This window comes from Macaca fascicularis, chromosome 1, assembly GCF_037993035.2.
Source record: "Macaca fascicularis isolate 582-1 chromosome 1, T2T-MFA8v1.1".
Lineage (NCBI taxonomy): Eukaryota > Metazoa > Chordata > Mammalia > Primates > Cercopithecidae > Macaca > Macaca fascicularis.
Window position 1 is genome coordinate 28,314,131 of NC_088375.1, and position 24,343 is coordinate 28,338,473.

General features: G+C 38.3%; 1 protein-coding gene and 1 long non-coding RNA gene across 4 annotated transcripts in view; one reads left to right on the forward strand and one right to left on the reverse strand.

The window, feature by feature from the left end:
• PRRX1 (paired related homeobox 1) overlaps positions 1–24,343 on the forward strand; it is a 75,356-nt gene that overhangs the window by 38,349 nt on the left and 12,664 nt on the right. For all 3 annotated transcript variants that reach the window (XM_065524126.2, XM_005539963.5, XM_065524161.2), the window contains exons 2-3: positions 17,423–17,598; positions 23,941–24,122. In XM_065524126.2, coding sequence (XP_065380198.1) covers positions 17,423–17,598; positions 23,941–24,122 — 358 coding nt within the window. The remainder of the gene's footprint in view (positions 1–17,422; positions 17,599–23,940; positions 24,123–24,343) is intronic.
• Positions 1–24,343, reverse strand: part of LOC123573595 (uncharacterized) — a 35,283-nt gene that overhangs the window by 7,499 nt on the left and 3,441 nt on the right. The gene's annotated exons all lie outside the window — the stretch shown is intronic.

The following is a 24,343-nucleotide window of genomic DNA, read 5'->3' on the forward strand; positions in this document are numbered from 1 at the left end:
CTTTATCATCCTGATCTGTCCATTACAAACAGTATTTTTCCACTGGTCAAAATGTGTATTTTTCCATCAAAATCTAGTGCAATTAGTTCCTCTTCTTTATGACTTATCTGTTATCTCATCTATTAAGGTACAGTTGATCCTTCCTTTGCATCACAACTTTACTATATATATCCTCCATTATTTTGCATAATTCAAGTTTGAAGTTACTTGCTTATATATCTGTTTTTCCTCACTAAATTTTGAGCTCCTTGTGGGAACCACTGACCTTTCATACTTATCAGCCAGTGCTCATCACCAGTAGTAAACATATATTACACTAAATAGAAAGAAAACACAACATAGGAACTCTGAACTGTGGTTTGTCATTGCAACTTGATTTGAATTCCATGGTTTAAAGGCTCATATAATCCTTGGGCATGAAATCAGTTTAACTTGTGGGCATCTGATCATTCTATTTCTACTCAGGCCAAATGTTTTGCTTGTTTTGTTCGAGAATTACAAATTTAGAGTTTAAGAAATTTTCTTTCCAAAAACTATTAAGAAGTAGAAGAATTTTTTTTTAAGGAAAGATTTTTTTCAAAAGGGTTATTGCAATAGGGAGAATGCTTCAACTACAAGTTTTACAAATGCCCTAAAGTCAGACCAAAAATACATTTTCTTTATTGTTATTTTTAATTGACACGTTATAATTGTACATGTTTATTCAGTACAGTATGATATTCCGATACATGTATGTAATGTGTCATGATCAAATCAGGGTAATTATTAATATCATACCCATCATCTGAAACGTTTATCTTTTTTTGTGTTGAGAACACTCAAAATCCTCTTTTCTATTTGAAGATACACGTGAATTATTTTATAGTCACCCGATAGCAGTATAGAACAATAGTCCCCAACTTTTTGACACCAGGGACCGGTTTCATGGAAGTTAATTTTTCCATGGATGGGGGAAGGTGGGGGTAGGGAGCGAGAACGGTTTTGGGATGAAACTTCCACCTCAGCTCATCAGGCATTAATTTAGATTATCATAAGGAACCTGCACCCTAGATCCCGCGCATGCGCAGTTCACAATAGGTGGGGGTTTCTGCTCCTATGAGAATCTAATGCTACCGCTGATTTGACAGGAGGCGGAGCTCAGGCAGTAATGCTCACTCACCTGCCGCTCAACTCCTGCTGTGTGACCCTGTTCCTATCAGGCAACGGACTGTTACTGTAATTTTTTATCTGTTATTAACCAATCTCTTCCTAATATCCCCTCCCCTCACACTTTCAAGCCTCTAGTAACCACAAGTGTACTCTCTACTTGGAAGAACTTTTAAGAAGTGGATTTGTCGGACTCCTCCCTGTGGAGTTGGCAGTGCTATACAGTGGGTGTGTGTGCAGGCAAAGCAGATCCACATTTCTGTTAACAAATGTAATTTATAACAAGTAAAAAGAGAACTCCTCAACTGAATTTCCTAAGAGCGAGGGTAACCAGTTCCCAGGATTGAGACTTTTGCCCGTGTTCGTAGAAGAAGGTATCACATGTTTTCCGTTGTTCTATGAGCACCCTGTAAAGGGTAAACGCTCAAATTTAAAATTTTATTTTTATGGTACTTAAAGCAAAAAGACAATATAATGTGGGTCTCCCATAAGTGGCAATAGCAGAGTGTTTTTTTAAAACTTGGAGATTCCAGAAAGCTAGGTTGCAGCATTTCAATAATTTACGATGTTCGGTGAAATGGATGGGTAGATCTACGCAATTATCTTGCTCTCATTGGCTTCGTGCATAATCAGATTAATGCTCCCACTTTTCTAAGAGGGATTTATAACCATTTGATCAAGAGAAGAACAGAAATATCTTGCAGGCTGGAACTTCAGTTTGCAAAGCCAACCAAATGTTCAGAGGCATTTCTTTGAAGAAAACATCCCTTATGAAAATCATAGAATTGCAATCCAATCATGTCAAGAAGTTTATCTGTTTATCTAATTTAATTTCTAGGTTAAAATTATACCCGATACACTGCCACGAATTCCTATCCACTTCTTAAAAGTTCTTCCACTTCTTAATAGTTTATAGGAAGAAAATTTTCTAACCTCTGAATTCTTTCAGGATCATTGGTTCTGTGAATGTCAAGTGATTCAGAACTTGGGCTCTGTAGCCAAACTACCAGATGTTGTCCATTGTGTGCCCTGGGCCTGGATGATCAGCTCCCTAAGCCTTGGTCTCCTCATCTGCAAGACCTCCTAGTGTAGTGAAATATGAAATGGTCCATGTAGAGCACTTAACAGAGGTTCTTAGCAAGTAGTTAGTACTTAATAATTGTTTGTTATTTAGAAATATTTATTAAGTATTTACTTGGTAAATCATATTGACTTGACATTACATTAGTTCCTGGAAAGTATATAGGAAAAGTACAAATTACTGCCTCTGTCTTCACAGAGTTTATAATAATAATACATTACATAATAGTGTGTTTTTTTTAAGTCATCTTACTTGAACCTCACAACAACACTTGAAAACATTTAGGACACTTTACATTTGTATTTTACATTTTATTTCAGAACTCGGTCTCTGTAGCCAAACTACCAGATATCGGCTGCATGCCCTGGGCTCAGGCAAGATGAGTGAGTTTGCTGAAAGACAGTGAATGACAGGACTGGCTCTCAAGGCTCTATCTTCTAATTAATGTCATTTCCAGTCCATGTCAGCTCTTCCCCCTGAGTATGTAGTTGAGACCAAAATACATAGAAAACAAAGAAGACATCATGAAAATATACAGCCATGTGCTACATTGTGTGAATCAAGCACTAGCTCAGAGTCAAGGAAGGAGAATAATCAATGTGACCTAGAATACTGGGAAAAGCAAAGCAAAATTAAAATTTTAATTAAAGGTTAAACTAATCAACTTACCCACTGACCATTTTTATTCTGAAATATAACTAAACATTGATTTCCCCAAATGTTAAATTAGATAAATGTAAACTTTGCTTAGTTTTGTTAAAATGTATTAAATTAACACTCTTTAAAATTAAAATTGTATTCTGTCCTTTTGTTATGCTATAAACACATTTGGAATATAAATGAAATAACATACGTGAGGTGTTTTACGATCTTTGAAAGAAAGGCCTATATAAATGCAACCTCTCAACGCTCAGAAGTTATGAACACAATTAAGTTTCTCTCTCATGGAATTCTGTTCTTTCCAACTGCACTGAGAATAAAGTGGTGGACATAGATTTCTACTTATTTTTCTGAAGTTCAAGAATCTCTAAGCTGTGGTTAACTTTTGGCATGAGACCACAAAAAACACACTCCAAATATTAATCATATTCATAGGTTAAGTAGGGTACACAAGATGTAATTGATTTATTGGCCATTGGTCACTGCAGTCATTGTATAGGCCTGAATGCAAACTTGCCTTCTCAGCTGTACTGTGTTCTTAAAGGAACCTTGAGAAGCAAGACAGACTTTGGAAAGCTGGTGTCATACATCTTTCCTGTTTCCTGTCCTTAGCCTCCACAAATGATGATCTTGGAGAAACTCAACTTCATGAGAGTCTTTGCTGGAACAAATAAAATGGTAAATAGATTTTCCCCAACAGATCTGCACCCGGTGTGTAATAGACTATACCCAAAACATTTCCAAACCTTAAATATTAGTCTTTCACACTGAGTCTGGAGAATACATTGTTTTTCTGGATTCTCTCCTTTTGGAAGAGGCATCATCTTGGGATCAAACTAACAGGCCTAGATTCTGTTGTTACTGGATGCTTTGTGCCATTATTTTTCCAGCCCTGACAAGAAACTGCTCTTCTAGAGGGACCCATAAAACTTACCTAGTGGCTTTGGTCTGAACTTTGAAACATATACTGCAAATAGTTCCAAAGGCACACATGTTATTTGGGTCCTGGTGGAATGGTCTCAATATATAAACGCTCACAATTAAATGGAAAAACATCCTTAGTGATTCATCTTAAATGTACCCCATTCCTTTTTTTGTCACCACTTTGCCACTTTCCTACTCCATGTTTGCATTATGTAGCAATTTAAGACCTCATTTATATAGTTCATGGTTGTGCCAACCAGCATAATCTGGCAATTTACTTCACTTGGAAACTTATATCCTCTGACTTGGTTTATTTAAATTTTAGACTATATACACAATATATATGTAAAATATACATAATGTATATTATATATTTTATATATATATATATATATATATATATATATATAGCCTCACTCTGTTGCTCAGGCTGTAGTGCAGTGGCACAATCATGGGCTCAGTGCAGCCTCGACCACCTGGGCTCAGGTGATCCTCCCACCTCAGTCTCCCAGGTAGCTGGGACTACAGGAGCACGCTACCACACCCAGCTAATTTTTGTTATTTTTGTAGAGACAGGGTTTTGCAATGTTGCTCAGGCTGGTCTCAAACTCCCGGGCTCAAGTGATTCACCCGCCCTGGCATCCCAAAGTGCTGGAATTACAGGTGTGAGCCACCTCTCCTGGCCATGAAATATCTATTTAAAATGTATATATATTTTGTTTACAGCTGAGTTCAGCAGGCAGTGATATCATGTTAGCTATTGTCTGGGAGCTCCTACCAGAAACTACTATGTCAAAGTGAGCTACCAGGTACAGTCAGTACTAGGTAATGACAGTAGGTCTCAGCAGTTTAGTGGGCTATGCAGAGAACTCAAACAAGTAAAACTTTCGCATTGCAAGAGGTTGTTCCTTCCCACTGTGAGCCTCTGAATCTGCTTCTAGTTTTCATGTTTCTAGCACTGTTGTTACCAGTTCAACTTTGGGTTCTCTGAGCTAAGTCACATATATACCCGCATAGACACACACACAGACACAGACACAGACACACACACACACACACACACACACACACACACACACACATTTTATAAGAAATTATGCCCTTCCACCCTTAAATGTTAGATTGTTTTAAAACTCTAGAACTTTATACATGGTTTTTCAATAGTTTTCTTTGGTTTCTTGTTAAGTATTTGAATACCTGCTAAATCTGAACATTATCTTTAAAAATTATCTGAAAGAAAATAAGCATTGATGCAATGTTGAAATAACCCTAATTTCTGCAAATATCATTACTAGTGTTATTTAAAAACAATCAAAGATACTGCAGATTCGACCACGGCAATGTATATCCATGGAATTACACAATATCTAATTAATCCATTGTTAAATTCATAGATTCCAAAAATGGGGATAATTAGTAATTAAGTATATTATTCTTTACTATATACCTCTTTGAAGGCACAGAATTATCTATTGGTCAAGTACTTGAAGAGGAGTTTGTAATTTAAAATTAGAAAGAGTTATTAAAAATAATTTAATACTATGCCCTTTTCCAACAGCAACAGTAATAGAAATCTAGATTGGCAAAGTTACATTCTCAAGATCACATGACATTTTTGGGCCAGAGACAGAGAACTCAGGTTGTCTGGCTTCTGATCCACTGACATTCTTCCATGCCCATTATATAAAGTTGACTTCTCATAAATTTCTATGAAAAAACTTTTACTAACATTGAATTGCTGAAAATGTGGGAAAGAATATAATATTATTGTTGTATAATTTGGTCTGGGGCTATGATTAATTAGAGATAAGTTTTGATATAAAAAATGGGCTCTCTCAGGTCAAGAAGTTACCTACATTGGTATCATTTGGTGACCACCTACACTTAATGGCCAGAAAAGCTCAGTGTCATTTGGTCTTGGGAAGACCTGAGACTGGTGCTCAAACCAGAAGTCTCAGCCGGGCTCAGTGGCTCACACCTGTAATCTCAACACTTTGGGAGGATGAGGTGGGAGGATTGCATGAGACCAGGAGTTCAAGACTAGTCTTGGCAACATAGTGAGACCCCATACCTACCAAAAAACAAATTGCTGGGCATGTTGGTGTGCACCTGTAGTCCCAGCTGCTGGGGAGGCTGAGGCAGGAGGATCACTTGAGCCCAGTAATTAGAGGTTGGAGTGAGCTGCGATTATGCCACTGCACCCCAGCCTGGGTGACAGAGTAAGACCCTATCCCTAAAAAAAAAAAAAAAGAAAGAAAGAAAATTGTAATAATCCTTCTAGCCAAGAAGATTTCTCCTCAAACTAACAGATCTGTAGTAAAGGAATAAGTTTAATGATATCATCAAGGAAGGTATGACCACTAATACTAAAAAGGCCTAGTATAGAAATAGCCAAATAGAACAAAGTGAAGGAGCCCAGCAGGGGTCTGCATAACACAGCTGAATAGCAAGAAAGGAAAATATTTCATTTTAACTCTCTTCTTGGCTAGATTAAAAAAAATAAAATGCAGCTTAGAATGTCTCCAACTTTGCCCAAATCAGTTACCATACACACATTTTCTTTAACTGATTTAATGCAAACACTGTGTTTATAAAATCTGATTTTCTCAAATCCTTTCTTCCATCTACTCACCTAGTCAGTAAATGTTTTCTATAAGAATCTCCTGAGTCCATGAAAATTTCAAGTTTATTCCTATGATACTTTATTTTAAAGGTGCTGACTTCTGAATAAATTAGCCACCTAATTACACCCTGTGCCATTTTAATCAAATAAATTAAAGAAAAGAAATAAGAAGGCTGGTAAATGAAACTTTTATCAATTGTTGGGAATGCTCTTGCAGTGGAATTGAACAATAGTATATCCAGTTTGTCCTTGCTGTTGGTTCAACATATCACTATCAAAGTCCTTTTTCAAAGTAATTTAAAAATTGCAAAACTTTCAGAAACAGGGAAAACCTGAAAAAAGACCCAAGGTGATAGGAGGAAATATATCTGTAATTGCCATGGAAGTCATATTGGAAACAGATGCCAAGGTGGAGAATGACCCAGGTGGTGATTGAAAAGTCATTGTCCTTCCTTAACCTTGATTATCTTCCTTTTCTGGTTATCATTTTATGTTTAATCAGTACAACTTTTTATTAGGTCTTTCCTTCATTCACTTTCTTCCTGTTATGAATTGAGCGGTGTAAATTCTTGTTGCCAAATTTCAGATGATGAGGATTTGGAAGTGTTGGCCACGACATGAGTCACAGTGACACATAGATTACTCATAGATTTCCACTCCAGGCAGACAGAATGACTATTAACAAGGACTTCTTTAGGGCTGCTCAACAACAGGGGACATGATTCAATGGAATAGGATTATTCCACATGAATTTTTGGGTGTTTTACCCAAATGTAACATTTTTTTCTCATATGACCTTAGTGCATCGGCTTCCTTACTAGTTAAAACAGTCACATATCCTTGGAGAGGAAATCACCATATAATTAAAGCTTAGGTGTGGCTGACAGGCAGTAATGTTCCTGTATATTGGAGAATGAATTAATTAGCTAGGCTTTTGCCCAAGCTCCTTTGCCAGAGAAAGGGAACAGAAAACACGGTGACTGGAAATGACTAACTAGAAGAAAATACAACCTCAAGCTAAATATGTTTTTTGGAACATAGAAATAACTGTATCAGGTCATGCCTTTTGAGACTTCCTTTGTCTTTTCTAGGAGCAAGATGGTCAATAATTCCATATGTGTCATCATTATCAAAGCCAAACATTTATTGAGCACTCCTAAGAGGTTTAGGGCGCTATTCTATAAACTCTGTTCACCTGCCTTCGAGGCTTACTTTCTAATTGGAATAATTACTGCTGCAAAGTCATTCACTGAGAAAGTGCGTGAAAAACCTGCAAAACATTTGATCCTGGAATTTACATCTTACAAAAATGCAGTAAGCAGGAAATTTTGTGTGTCAAGACCTTATTACAGAAAGTGATCCCTGAAAGAGTGGTCAGGTTTGGTGACTGAGTGTGAACAGATCAGGTTGTTCAGAGTAGGCACTTTCACCAAGGACAGTCTAACATAATAATTTAATAATTCTAAGAAAAGTACCCAAAATATGGAAGACTAATGTCGGGTGCCAGGATAGCACAGTTAACGAGTCAGTAAGGTGCCTACATTCATGAAGCTATATTCTAGGGTGAGGCAATCAACGTAAATAGTTACAGGTTGTCATAAGTGTTATAAAGCAGATGGTTAAGATGCTGGGTGAAGAATAGTGAGAAGACTACTTCTGGCTGTTGATCACAGAAGATTCCTACAAAGAATTGACAGGTCAGCTGAGACTTGGGGAAGGAGAAGGAGCCATTAATGTAAAAGTTAGTAGATATGGGTAAGGTCTGTGATGTGTTATTAGGCAAAGAAAGACAAGGTCGGAGAAAAATATAAATGAAAAGGACAAGAAAATTACGTTTTTATCACCATTAGCAGTACAACTAATGTGGAGTGATTGCGTGAGAAATAATAGGTCAGCTGAGAAAAGCATGCTAAGCTTTAGGCATGACAAAGAGAGGCCCATGCAGTGTTTTCTAACCTTGTACTCACTTTGGTATCTCTGTCCTCCTTCCTAGCCCTTTCCTGGCTCTGATGGCCACCAAGTGTACTGGAATGTTTTTTTCTCTACTGTTACTTTACTTGTCAAGTGCTTTTGACTTCTTTCTCCAGATCAGTTATAAAGTAAGTATCTTGAAGTGTAGACAACATACAACATTTCTGTCTACTCAGAGCATCTCATTGCTTGGCATGTAGGTGTTCAATAGATATTTGTTCAAATGAATGAATAAAGTGATAGTGAGAGGATGCGAAAGTCAAGATTGAATGTAACCATTGTTAGTGGCATCCATTTTGGGATTAGCTTAAAATGGTTGATATAGGCAGTGTTTGCAGCAAGGCTGATGCCACTTAACTCATGGTTAGAAGGTCAAGGATGGCAGAGAAAAGAAGTATGTAGTTATTCTTATCTCCTTTTAGTAAATTTAGAAGATAGAATAACTCTTTATAGTTATTCTAAAAAACATCGTACGTTTCTTCTTTCTCTAGACTGTGGTTAGAGGTAAACTAATGTCTTCTAAAGATTCACATTGATTTCAGTCTGGAGCGTTGTCTCTGCAGAGTGCTGTGGGCATGGAGGAATATGTCAAGCACTGAAGATTTCTCCAGGCCTGGTAATTACATTGCAGCCCTTATACAAGATAAAATCCAGCCTAAATGTTTCTCAAAAAAGTAAAAAAACACCACCACCACCACCATCACCACCAAAAGAATATAATTCAGTCATCACCCTAAATGAGCAATTATTGAAAGTTTTTTTAATTAGGCTAGGCATCGGAAATGTAAAAGCTATCCTATAACTCCACAATGCTGAATTTGAAACAGATCTTAGTCCCAGAGCCTAACCTATAATTACGCCAGTTAGGACACTTGAGGGCTAACATCACAGGCTTTCCCAGTAACTCCCCTGATTTAGAATCAAAGCCTCCTTATTCCCAATCCAAAGCCATTTCCACAATTGCTCCATAATACATATTTTACAATAAAATATAAGGAAATGTGCACAACTAGTTGTCACAATTTGTATCATTTAAAAATATATGTATCACTTGTATCTTAAAGCAACTGTCATGGACTGAAAGTTTATAACCTCTCCAAATTCATATATCGAACCCGTAATCCCCAATGTGATGCTATTTGGAACTAAGGTCTTTGAAAGGTAATTAGGTTTAGATGAGGTCACGTGAGTGAGTCTTCATGATGGACTTAGTAGTGTTTTTATAAGAAGAGACCAGGAAGCTTGCTCTCTTTTGCTCTCTCTGCCATATGAGGATATAGTAACAAGGCAGTTGTTTCCAGGCCAGGAAGCAGGCCCTCAACAGGAACCCAAATAGGCCAGCCCCCTCATCCTGAGACTTCCAGCCTCTGAAACATATTTCTGTTGTCTAAGCTACCCAGTCTATAGTATTTTGTTTTGGCAGCCTGAGCTGACTAAGCCAACAACCATTTTACAGATACCGAAATTGAAAGCTTCAGATGTTAAAGAATGGTATTTTCCTCTAAAAAGTCAAACTGTAAGCCATTATTTTCACTTCAACTTTTCTTATTCTTTAAATAAAATTTGAATTTTTGTTCTTTAAAGAGAATTTTATTTCATCTAAAAAATATTTTAAAATATCAAGCTTCTTATGTTGACCATTTTAGTGTGTTTTCATCTTCAGATTTATTTGGCATCCAAGACCAGAGTAACACCAAAAACTTTGATATCCTTTTCAGACCTCTTCATTTATTCTATATAGTGTTACAGAATTACCCTTGGTTCTCTCTCTTATTGTGACGGAAAGCTAATTCTCTGTTACTGTGGCTTTCTGTGCTATAAGCACCTTGTCCATTTAACACAAGATTAACAATTATAAGAAAATTCAAGTCATGCTTTTGTTCTCACAAGTTCAAATACCATGTAGCTGTCTTTCTGTCTAAGCGGAGAAGCTCTGCTCCATCACTCCTGTCCTTCTAAGAGCTGAGCTTACTCATTAACTATGTACATCTCCTTCATTCCTGTCTGCTTCCAGTCTTGGTTTTTTAGAACCTGTGTTTACCAGATTTTTCTTTAGAACATTAAAAATTATAACCAAAACAATAAGGAATCATTGAAAAAGATGACATATGATGCTTGCCTCTCATGAAAACACTAGTTTCTACTGGTAATGGCAAGATTGATGTTGTCTCTTTTACAAAGTGATAACAGTCTCACTGCAAAGGGAAAAAAAGCTCAGCAGAAGAAGACAAGAGCATATGCCTCATCCTCAGCTCTGTTTGTAATCGCAGTCCAATTCCTAAGTCAAATAATGTATTCATGAATACATTATTGTTATTGGTATTAGTAATATTATGTATTCATGAACACATTAGTATTATTAGTAGTATTATTATTTCATGTCTGATTATTCACTTACTGAGCATTGATAAGAGCTTCAATTAAATACAAACACAAATGTTGTGCTCTAGAGTTATAGTCTAAAACAGATTCATCATCACATGGAAAATGCCTACATAATGGGGGGAGGAGAGATTTATCAACATAGCCTCAGAAGTAAGTATGGTTCCAATATGAGACTACACAGAAAGTCAGTTCTGGCAAGTGTCCTTGCTTTGTGTTGGATATTCTCAGGGGTTCTGGTCAATAATCCTTTAAGAAAAAAGCCTTAAGAGAGTTAAAGCACTTAAGGTGATATGGATTGTGTTAACATTTTTGGTGCTATAGAAATGTATTTGTTCTATAGAAGTGAAAAGAAATACATAACAAAGAAGCTAAAAACAGTGCAAATCACATTAGAGTACCTCATATTCTTGAGTGTTCTCTACTTGAAAGGAGGGTTGGCTATATTGAGAGAGTTACATTTTGAGCTGTCTACACAGAGCCACTGACTCATCTTTTTGATCAAAACCATTCAAAATAATGTAATGTCACACTTCTTACAGCATTTTGTTCTCCAGAGAACATATGTCATTTCCCAAATTACGTATAAGATGTTTTAATCCTGTTTGCTAAGGCTTAGTCTGATACTTGACTAAAAATGAACCAAGTCTTACCAAGATGACAGTAAAGACCACCAAACAAAGTTTAGGGGATTTAGTGTGCTCTAGTTCAGGTAGCTGTGCTGTGATAATGCACAATAGCTGCACAGTTGGGTATTTGTATTGGCAGAGATCTGTTCACTCTTGATACTCGCTGGGAGTCAATGGTGGAGGACTGCTGAAGGACTATGCTGTTGAGAAGGAGTGGGTGTGCTGCTCAACTTGGCTTTGGTCATTGTGATGCACTAAGCTCAGTCTATATTGCAACAGTCTTCCCAGTTAAGTGACCTATGTGCCATTTATCAGGGCACATATTAGAAAGATGCTGTCCTAATTTCAGTTAATGCTGAGTGTAGCCAAAGAAACTCAAACGAATACCACTGCTCTATTTCACTGCTTTTCATAGGCCTTGCAATAAAAGCTAAATGGTTTTTAGTGGCTTTTGCAATTACACTTCCTTTCAATTTTCCAAAGGTTACAGGGCCTGAACCACACAAATCCCATTAAAGTAAGTAGCTGTTGTGCAATATAAGTTCCTTTGAAAACATTCTTCAATGCCCATAAAATGATCAGCGGGCTGCACTTTAGATCCGCTTGCCTGCCATGCTTTCAACCAGAAGGCAGATGACAAGCTTTGATGTGGTAGTTGGTTTCTGCTACTGGAGCTGGCATTTTATCTTCTTGCATCAGATTTTTTCCCAAACTGATGTGACCCAGGCATAGGAAACACAGTTTTCTTCAGATTTTATTCCTAAAATATGTTTTTACCGTACCTTTAAATTACGTTTGGCTGACCAATGATTTGGAATCTCTAAGGTTCCTCCCACAGGATGCAGAGCAGAAGAGGGTGAGGGGTGTTGGAGTTAGTTGAAGCTTGCATGGTGAGTGCAAGGCCTTAGTGAATAGGGATCACCACATGCTGTCAGGTCCCCATGCTTGAGGATGGCACTTTCTGCCTTCTCCTCCACCTTCCCTCTAGGGCAACGTCAGCAGCCACTTGAGGAGTCCAGAGTGAACTTCACACTAGAGCCAAGGTCAGGGCTATTGTTCTCTTTAACTCATATTTGAATACACGGAGGGTATCCTACCTCGGGCTTGCAGACTTCTTTTCCCAAGAAGTTCTTCATATGTATTCTAACATTGTGATCCCTTAGAAACACCCATCTCTTTTAGTACCTCTTTCTTGTGTACGTTCCTGGTGGTTTAAATAATTCATGTGTCCTGCAGCCGCTTTTCTAATAAAGGATAAAAATGAAAGAATAATTCCTACATTTGCAAAGGAATCAGACAACAAGCCTTTTTCCCTCTCTAAATCTGGTAACTATTCTATCTGATAAAGAAACACTGCAAAAGAATTTTTCCTCTGTGGGTAAAGCTATCCAGAGACAAAAGACAATGCTAACATAATTACTTGCTATGTATTATTAAAAAGAATAATTGGAATTCAGAAACTACGCAGTGCTTTAAAACTTCAAATAAATCACTAAAGTTCTAAAATTCTGGGACTGCTTCTATACCATGACATTATTATAACTCTTTCAACTTTTACTGTAACGTAATATGTCAAGGAATCCTATCTCTTTTCTATAGAAATACCTGAATGCACTAAGGTGACAAAATATTTACACAGAAAAAATTGAACCATAATTTAAAAAAAGTATTTGATAATATACTAATATATGTATATAAATTTAGAGCCTTGGAAATCAATATGAATTGGTGCTATCAGAAAAGGTTTATAGAGAAGGTAAGATTTGAGATGTGTTTTAGGAACAGAGACATTTTAAACTGTGTCCTAAAGTGAAAATCATCTTCCATGATTGTGGGAGAAGATAGAAGACGGGGCATACCACTAAGCTAAAATAACCCTGCACTTATTTAACTGATGAAGCAAGGACTTATGGATAGCATTGTAAAGAAGAATACAAGAACATCTGGATGAAAATAGCTTTCTAGATGAGAATGGTTGCATTTTTTAATGGCTATTCTGGTAGGAAGGACAACATGTGATATTCATCGACCCTCTTTCTCAGACCCTTTTTATAACAGCTAGTATGGAAAAATCTGTCTTTCTTATAAACATTTTCCCTGGGGAATGGTTTCCATTTATGTGTCGGATGCTTTGTTTTTTCTCTCTTGCACAGCGTGTATGCTGTCATTTGCACTTAAGAGTGGAATGGAATTGGGAATCCTGGTTTCTCGCTCTGGCTAGAGGTCCCAAGTCTGCATTGTGATTTTGGGCAAGTCACATTGTTCTTCTAGATCTAATTTAACTCATCTGTAAAATAAGATGGTTGAATTAGACAATTTCATGGGTTTTCTTAGATGCCAATATTTTATGACTCATGATCCCAAGCAAGACTACACCTATTTATAAGGATGTTTCGCTTGTTTTTATTAAGAGCAACAATAACTACATATTTTCAGTTTACTCAATTATCAAAAAAGTGTAAAATCCATACACACTTTGGATTTGAAACATTGTGACTTTGATAAAAATGTATCCATGTAGGCTGGACACAGACACGGTGGCTCACGCCTGTAATCCCAGCACTTTGGGAGGCCAAGGCAGGTGGATCATGAGGTCAGGAGATTGAGACCATCCTGGCTAACATGGTGAAACCCGTCTCTACTAAAAATACAAAAAATTAGCCGCAGGTGGTGGCAGGTGCCTGTAGTCCCAGCTACTCGGGAGGCTGAGGCAAGAGAATGGCATAAATCCGGGGGGTGGTGCTTGCAGTGAACCGAGATTGAGCCACTGCACTCCAGCCTGGGCGACAGAGCGAGACTCTGTCTCAAAGAAAAAAAAACTGTATTCATGTTTCTGCTGGTTATTCTACAACTTGGTGAATCCTTCCCATTTTAGAATGCCAAAGAATGAGATGCATCCTAATATCCAATTGGATGTCAGTATCCTCAGACAGCATGTTTCAAAATCAACCTTCACTGTAGTTGTTTTTGCTAGTTGTAGTTGTTTTGACCCTCTTGGAATTTGTACAAACACACTGCTTTCTCTCCCCTGTATTCAACCAGAGCCAAGAATCTGATAAATGTGTTTATCACAGGTCCTTCAGATGCCCTGCAGATGTAAACCTCTACAGTGTTTATGTTTCCTTTTGTACTGCTGAAGATACTGTGCTGGGTCCTGTTCTGCATTCTTGGGGAAAAACAGGGAGCTCACACTTTGTGATTAGTGAGCAAAGACAGACCATCCCCAGCACTGCTGCTCGAGCTGTCTCTGTTGCCCACTCATCGTCTCTTTCTATTATGCTTGCACTCTGAAGGACATTTGCCAGAGCCAGACTCCCTGGATCCCTGTTATTTGTGTCTTTTCTCACCTTCAACATGATCTGAACTAGTGTTTTCATTTGTTAAAAACAACAAGAACATTCACTGGGAAACTTTTGCTGGAATTGCTTCAGGTCATCATAGCTATTTATTCCCTGTCATAAACTGTAATTCTCCATTTCCCTTACTCCCACATCAGGGGAGTTGGTGGTTTATGGTGGACAGTCAGTGGAATTTGATTCAACAGTGGAATATTTCAAAGAACTACTGAGATTATGTAGCAGGTTGTAATACTAAGAACAAAACATAAAATATTCTTGGTCTTGATTGCAGTTGGCAGTACAAGAAGAAATAGGCTTATAAAAAACATAAAAGATTTACAATTTGTGGTTGCACCTAAGAAAGAATTTTCTTTGAGAGAAGGAAACAAATCATGGGATTGGCTTAATAAGGGATTTTCTCTATATGACTAAAAATAGAATTATCTCTATATTATTAAAAACAGAAATTTACCTGTATGATTAAAATGGCTTAGGGTCTAATTGGTCGCAGTTAAAACAAAGTACAGAAGCTAAGGATTTTTTTTTGCAGAATTCTGTTTTGGGGGCATGAAATTCAGATTATTGTGCTATCACAAGGGCTTGCATTATCTAGAAAGACCTGAAGTACAAGACAAAATGATTTGGAAAAATGAACATGAATGGGAGAAATGCTTCCAAATATTAAATAGGAAAGAGAATACAAGGGCAAGGTAACTACTAAAAGGTATTTAATCCTAGGTGTTTGAATTCTAGTGCTGATCTTATTGCAAACTAATTTTGCTAATCACTAGTGGTACAATCAGTGATGTTGGTTAGAATATTTTAGGCATTGGTAGATCTCAAAAATTATTATTAAATTTGCTCAATTTCCAAGATGCAGCTGATCTTACATTCTTACTGAGTGTCACAGAAGTGCCACCAAAGCTGGGCCCCTAGTTGAGGCACCATAAATGTAAAAATCTAAAGAGAAGGTTGACTGCACAAAACTATAAAGCAGAGAGAATGGTGTGGTAGCTTCTTGGCTGGAGGAATCTGGTTGAGATCATATGACATTTTTTGCTACGGAAACAGTCTTCTAAGGACAAGAGGAGTTTCACATTTTCCCTGAAAACAAATTCAACAAGCATTTACTATATATGGGTGCTTTAATTATCAAGAGGAAATGTGCAGTCTCCATTCTAAGCTTCAGGGGTTTTCCTGGTAAGGAAGCATTGATGTAGAAGGGTTCTCTTAGCAAAAAGACTTAGAGACCTTAGTTATCAGGCCTCTGGATTTAAGCTACATTTTGACTCTGTACACAAATCTAGAACATTCCCTAAATTTGTAATAAGAACAATATTATAGCTGAGGTAGGTGTCATCATGACTCGTGCTAATAGTTTTACTGAGTACGTTGTGTTTGTATTCTCTCTGTTTATAATCAGAGAGAATCAGGAGAATTTGCATATTAGAAGAGACAGCCAAAAGTACTTTCTAAACAGTGAATGGCCAAGCTCTCCTTTCTCCCCATCCTCACTACAACGCCTCATAATTTTCTTGGGGCTGAGCCTCTTTGGGGAAAAGCTAAGGGGAACATAAGTCCAGTTCATTAGATGGAGCGTATGACTTGGGTTTTGGCAGCATGGTGTTGCAAATCTCTGGGACTCACACGGGCTCTGCAGAGCTCAGGTTTTAGGGTGACAGTTTGATGAAGGTGTCGGCATAGCTGGTATTCCACTCAGTCACATATACATCACTCCTGACTGGGCTGGGTGGGGGCAGCAGGACAGGAGCATACTACTCTCTGACTGCTATGGACAACCTGGACAATTATCTCACCAGGCTACCTTCAGGGGAGCTCAGAGAAAACCAAGGAAGGATCTTGACAGGTAAAAATGGTGTTGTGATTCTTCAAAGGTGCCTAAGATCTTAGGGTCCTAGAACTCAAGTTTGAGTGAAACATTTTCAGGGATCTTTCTGAACTGTTTCCTGTTCTTGGGTTCCCAGGGAGTGAGCTCCAGGCTAATGTTAGCTTGGGTTGATGGCATTGTAGCACTAGTCCTGATCTAGGCTGAGGCCTCTGAAGCCTGCCTTTGCAACAGCATGGAGTCTTCAGTGAACACTGTTAGAAATTACTTGCTGCTTCAAGGGGAGTGCATGGTAAAACACATCCACGTAATGTGGTTTGAACAGAGTTTCTTCTCTATAACTCTACTTTTGTGTTCATGTATATATGTTAGGAGAGAAGGAACCAGGAGATAATTGGTCTACTTGATTATTAAACTACATGAGTGAGCATAATATTGTCAAAGACAAACAAGGTACAAAAACATCTACTTTTCTTCCTTTATCTCTAGAGAAGTTCAGAGAACATGAACAGGGGTACGATTTTCCTTGACATGTTTGTCAAGGCATCAAGGAGCATGCAAGTAATGTCTCTCTGACAGTTCAGGTCTTGTGCCAGATTTAGAGGCAACAGCCAAGCATTGGAATTGCTGGGATTCTTGACATATGAACTTGAGAGCACTAATGCCCACATTTGCACATGCAAAGTGGCATTTGGCTATAGGACTTTGATAAAGATGTGAGCAAATGGAGCAATATCTCACTATAGATATACCATAAAAAAAGTTTTAACTGGGACTCCTACAGTGAATTTGGCTTCTTTTCATCATTGTATTCTATTCCAGATGATCAGCTGAACTCAGAGGAAAAAAAGAAGCGAAAGCAGCGAAGGAATAGGACAACCTTCAATAGCAGCCAGCTGCAGGCTTTGGAGCGTGTGTTTGAGCGGACACACTATCCTGATGCTTTTGTGCGAGAAGACCTTGCCCGCCGGGTGAACCTCACCGAGGCCAGAGTGCAGGTAACTGAAGCTGTGGGAAGCTGGCACCAAGTAGTCCCCTCCTCAGAGGCACATCTCTGAAGATTGTTTAAAGACACAAATTATAGCCCAGCGCAGTGATTCATGCCTGCAATCTCAGCACATTGGGAGGTTGACACAGGCACATTGCTTGAGCTCAGGGGTTTGAAACCAGCCTGGGCAGCATGGTGAGACCTCATCTCTACCAAAAATACAAAATAAATAAACAAATAGCCAGGCATGGTGGTGCGTGCCTGTGGTCCCAGTTTCTTGGAAGGCTGAGGTGGGAGAATTGCTTGAGCCTGGGGGGTGGAGGTTGCAGTGAGCTGAGATTGTGCCACTGCACCCCAGCCTGGGTGACAGAGTGAGACTGTCTCAAAAATAAATAAATAAACAAATAATATACAAGTTAGAGGCTTCAGATGGGAGCTGGTACTCATAAGGGTTGCAAATGGTCAGCATAAGGATAGAATCCTGTTTCCAGCTGTTTTTCTTTGGGCAGCAAGTATTTTTTTTTTTTTTAATAAAATTGAATGTTTTCAGGTAGGGCAGAATAATCTTTGCCACAGGTTCCTCTCCCAGCACCCGTTTCTTTCTGACACTTCCAGATTTATGTGATATACATTGTCCATCTGAGCATTTTACTCTGCACCCTTAGATTTCACTTTGATCTTGAAGTGGTTAAAGAGATGAATTCTCTGTCCCCTACCTCAGCTCTCCTCCTCAGTCTTCAAGAAACTTGTTGTAAGTACACATGAATATGAGCACTGATGGAGTGGGAAATGAATACTTAGGAAGTGAGTTAAGAGCACACTCAAGTGGATGATTTTATTTACCCTCAGGGTCTCTGTGAACTGAAAGAGGGTAAGAGCATGAAAGGCAGGAAAAAGAGAATAGCCATTCTTTCTAACATTGGTGCCATGACACATCAACTGCAAGCCAGACATCTAGAACATCATACAACCTGTGATTAACAGTCATAACAATAATGACAATATATAATAACTAACACTACTGGAGCCCTTATATGCCAAGTAGTGTTCTTTACATAAGTAATGTATTTCATCCTCACACTAATTCAATGATGTGGATAGTATTCTTCATTTTGCAGATGAGAAAACTGAGGTACAGAGAGGTTAAAATATTTTGCACAGCATCACATAGCTAGGAAGTGTCTGAAATAGGATTTGAATGCAGACATGCAGATCCAGAGTTCATGCTTTTAATTACCCCCACCGCCACCCCCCCAAAAAAAACTGAATGAATAAAAGTCTCCTGGCTAAATGCCTTTTGGAGTAGTGCTTTGCTCTCTGCTGAAAGATCTTATTGTCTTCCATATTGCCAGTAGCAAGATGCTGTTTTGATAAGGTGGGTAGGTCCAATCTGTCTTGTCTTCCTTACGAAATTATTGTTTGTATATCTATGTTCTGTCTGAGAGTTAAGAATTTCTTTCTGCAAATGATAACCCTCTTGACAGGCCAGAACTTGAGCTAGACCCCAGGGTAGATTTCTACCCCATTGATTACGGTCTGTGTCTATGGAGGAGACACAGTATACAGTGGGAGACCACTGTGGAGTTGATGCAGAGATCCTGGTACTCCCTTCAGTCTGAAGAGAAAGTGTGAAAGTTTCCCTGTGGGGAAACAGGGACCTCACCAAGAAGTACGCCCCAAGAAAAGAAATGAAAATGTCAGTGACAAAAGAAGAAAGTTATGAGAGCCTGTGGGGTCCCTGAGGGTAGGTTAGGAGGAAGTGTGAGTGCAGGTGCCCCTTTGGGCTCAAGTAAGAGTGACCCATAGGGACAACACTCAGTTTTGCTCTCCCATTCGCCATCCAGGGCAGATTATTAAATTTGTCTTCCCACACCCTCTTCCCCTACACTGCTCACCGCAAATCTCTAACTCTGCTCTTAAATCCTTTCCTCTCTCCTCAAAAACTCCATGTCTTTTATGCCACACCTCAGCTTGCAGTGGTGTAATGAATACTTTTAGTCCAGTAACCCACAGCACACTAATGTGCCACTTTTGCTACGGTGATCTAAATTTTAAATAAGGAAACCTGCCCAGGGCAATGGTAGACATTTCCAAAAAAAAAAAAGTGAAAGACCAATTTTGGGGTTGGTGGACTGTCTTGCCCCTATCATGACAGGGAAATGTCTTTTTCATATGTTGGAACTATTTTTTTCTTTCTCTTTTCCCACCTTGCTATGATTTAATGACTTTTAGAGCTGTGAACGTTTCCTAAATGAGTAGGACAGAGTTCTCCCTCCATGGCTTTACTCTTCCCCCATGAAAGCCTACCTTTTTCCAGTCTGAACCAACCCCTTCTGATTCCGGGCTTCTTTATATTTATGGCGTTTATCATAACATGAAATGTATTATATTGAGTTGTATCTGGGCCAACTTCCCCCACAGGACTGAGGAGGCCTCTTGGATGGAGGCCATGTTTTATTCATCTTTGCAAAATTTATTTTTTTCTTCTTTTTCCTCTTTTTTTCCTCATACACTTATCAAGCACATATTATGCTCTTGAACCCAGTTTTGGTTTGCTGGGGATGAATAAGACACCGACCCTCTCCTTAAGGATGTTTGCACCGGGGTGGAGAAGATAGATGTGCAAACCATACATTTATGATATCATAATGTGATTCCTACATCAGTGGAATGTACAATAATTAGTGATAGAGCAGAGGAAGGAATGATCTAATTTGCCTGGGGGAAAAGGGAGAGAATTTATATTTATTAGACACCAATTCTGGGCCAACTCTCAAAACTATCCTGTAAGTAGATATTATTATCTCCAAGTGATTAGGAGAAAAAGGAGCAGAGAAATTAAACAACTCCCAGGACAAATCTTGAAAGTAGTGTAGCCAGTATGACTTTTAAGTTATGTTCAATGTTAAAGTTGAACTTTGAAAAAAATATGTAGGCTTTGATACCTGGACAAAGCAGGAAAGAATATGATAGGCAAAGGAAATATCTGGTGTGAATATTTTTAGGTGGGAAATAGCCTAACACATTTAGGAGTCCACAGGTAATTTTGAACACAGGGTAGGAGCTGGAGCCATAGAGGGCCAGTGTATGAGGTTAGAGTGATGTGGCTTGTGGCTGGATTGATGGACAAAGAGCTAATTCCTGAACAGCTTTAGTTCTGCGGTTAAGAAGTTTTTATTTTATTCTGTGACTGATGGGGAGCCAGTAGATGATATAAAACAAGGCACTAATGTGATTATATTAACATTTAAGATGATAGCTCTAAGAGCAATGTGAAGGCACAATAGAAACAGAAGAGCCAGGAGTCTGGGAAGCCAAGTCCAGATTCCACCTTGGCCAATTTCCACCCAGGCCCTTCATGCTGCGCAGTTCTACAGGGAACTGATCACATGTTATTTTATGTGTATGTTGTCCCCTCGAGCTGTACAACTGCTCACTCCACAAAAAGAATTTTGTTCTCCCATACCTTGTTATACATTTCTATAATTGCATTTAAAATACTTGTTTTGCAGTTTTTCAAATTTACATGCCTTCCTTTAATAGGTTGTGAGCTGCTTAAAAGCAGAGCATAAGTTTCTCATCTCTCTCTTTCCAGCATTTAGTACAGGGCCTGGACCATAGCAGGAGCTCCATAAAGATTTCTTGAATGAGTAAATGAATGAGTAGAATTCCATAGCACTCTACAAGAGTTGTATGATCATGAATTGGATGTCCTTGAGTTCAGAAACTCAGCCATTTATTATTTATATGAATTTCAAGAGATTACAGTCATATAATGCTTAATAATGGGGAGTCTGTTCTGAGGACTGCATTTTTAGGTGATTTTGTCATTGTGCAAACATCATGGAGTCTACTTACACAAATCTAGATGGTATAACTGACTGCACACCTAGGCTATAGGGTATAGCTTGTTGCTCTTAGGTCACAAGCCTGTACAGCATATTACTCTACTGAATAGTGTAGGCAATTGTAATACCATGGGAAGTATTTGTGTATCTAAACATATCAAATTTAATTATAATATAATTAAGTTATAATTATTATAATTCAATGAGACCACCATCGTATACAAGGTCCATGATTGACTGAAACATTATTATGTGGTGCATGACTGTATTTAATCTCATTGAAATTGCTTTCTAACTGTAAAATAGAAATATTAAAACTTAATATGTGAAATTGTCATGTTGACTAGAAATAATGTATGTAGTGTGCTTATATAAGTTCCTAGCCCTAGTAACACTTAACAAACAATATTGTTTGCCCACTTTTTAATGGGATTGTTTATTTTTTTCTTATAAATTTGTTTAAGCTCCTTGTAGATTCTGGATATTAGACCGTTGTCAGATGGATAGATTACAAAAATCTCCTCACATTCTGTAGGTTGCCTGTTCACTCTGATGATAGTTTATTTTTCTGTGCAGAAGCTCTTTAATTAGATCCCTTTTGTCAATTTTTGCTTTTGTTGAAATTGTTTTTGACGTTTTCATCATTAATTCTTTGCCTATGTCTATGTCCTGAATGATATTGCCTATATTTTCTTCTAGGGTTTTTATAGTTTGGGGTTTTATACTTAAGTTTTTAATCTATCTTGAGTTAATTTTTGTATATGGTGTAATGAAGAGGTCCAGTTTCAATTTTCTGCATATGACTAGCCAGTTCTCCAAGCACCATTTATTAAATAAGGAATCCTTTCCCCATAGCTTGTTTTTTTCAGGTTTGTTGAATATCAGATGGTTGTAAGTGTACAGTCTTTTCTGAGTTCTCTATTCTGTTCCATTGGTCTGTGTGTGTGCTTTTGTACTAATACCATGCTGTTTTGGTTACTGTAGACTTCTAGGAGATTTTGAAGTCAGATAGTGTGATGCCTTCAGCTGTGTTTTTTTTGCTTAGGATTGTCTTGTCCATATGGGCTTTTTTTCATTCTATATAAAGTTTAAAGTAGTTTTTTCTAATTCTGTGAACAATGTGAATGGTAATTTAATGGAAATAGCATTAGATCTATAAATTACTTTGGCCGTATGGCCATTTTCGTGATATTGATTCTTCCTATCCATGAGCACGGAATGTTTTTCCATTTGTTTGTGTCCTCTCTGATTTCCTTGAGCAACGGTTTTTAGTTCTCCTTGGAGAGGTGCTTTACTTCTCTTGTGAGCTATATTCCCAGATTTTTTATTCTCATTGTAGCAATTGTGAATTGGAGTTCATTCATGATATGACTCTCTGCTTTTCTGTTGTAGATGTATAGGAATACTTGTGATTTTTGCACACTGATTTTGCACCCTGAGACTTTGCTGAAGCTGCTTATCAGCTTAAGAAGTTTTTGGGGTGAAACGATAGGGTTTTCTAGATACAGGATCATATCATCTGCAAACAGAGACAGTTTGACTTATGTAGCAAACCTGCACATCCTGCACACGTATCCTAGAACTTGTAAAATAAAATAAAAATAAATAAGATTAAATGATAGGTTTATTATTAGCTGTAGCAAATGCTGTCTGTGCTGTCCATTTCCCTTGAACTCTACAATTAAGTGCAGTCTGGTCAGCTTCCAACTTTTAGTGCCTGCATTTCTGTGCCAGCAGTTTCTTTTAGAACTTCAGGAGACTGCCCTGCCTTCAGCATTCCAGAAGTGCTGGAACATTAATATCCAACGACTGACAGGATCCAGTGTACACACACCCAACTCCGTCAGCCCCAGGAGGGATAACTCTGAAGTGTGTGTCCTACATTAGTCTTAGTTTTCAGGATCTCTGTAGGATTGAGCTACCGCAGAGATAGCTGGTATAGTAGCACACTCTTTAGTGGTTGCCTTTTCTTCTCTGTTACTTCCTTGCTCCCCAAATGGTGTTCCTTGCACCTCCCAAATAAAACACTTCCTTCTTAAATCTTAGTTGGAACATCTACTTTTGGGAGATGAGGAATTTTCTTAAAATATAATTGTTATGAAAGCAGATGACATTTTCACATTTTGAAGAATTTTGAGAAAGCTGTTAGAAAAGTCATTATTTCTGTGGCAGAAGCCTAATGAGATTTTTCTTGATTACAATTGTAACAGGGATTATAACCCATATTTTGCTGTCCTGTCTGTAAGTCACAGATCCCATCTCCAGAGACCTGATTACTGGAGAATTTCATGGTCTTGTAATAGTCTGGACCTTTAAGAATGGCCCTCATGAGGGAAGCCGTACGGCATGTTTCTATTGTTCTAAGGAGAATTCCATAGCCATCTTATATCTTCCTTGGGAAGGCATTATATAGTAAAATCAACCAGAATTTCATCCATGTAACCCCTTCTTCTTTGTTTTTCCTCTCTTTCCTTACGCCTTCTCGCCTCCTAACAATCCTCCAGGTGTGGTTTCAGAACCGAAGAGCCAAGTTCCGCAGGAATGAGAGAGCCATGCTAGCCAATAAAAATGCTTCCCTCCTCAAATCCTACTCAGGAGACGTGACTGCTGTGGAGCAGCCCATCGTACCTCGTCCTGCTCCGAGACCCACCGATTATCTCTCCTGGGGGACGGCGTCTCCGTACAGGTGAATGACTGGCCCACTCTCCCTTGCTCCACTTCCGCTTGTTTCTCAGCGGTCGGTCATGTTTCAAGCTGCTTGTGCAGCTCACCGACATTTCTTACTGGGTTAATCTCTTCAGAGACATTCAACTTGCTGACATCCCCACATTTTCCCAGGAGATTATTAGCTGCCCCAGGAGCAGGGTTTGGGGCAGAAGTAAGAGGGGCAGGCTATCTCAGCAATCT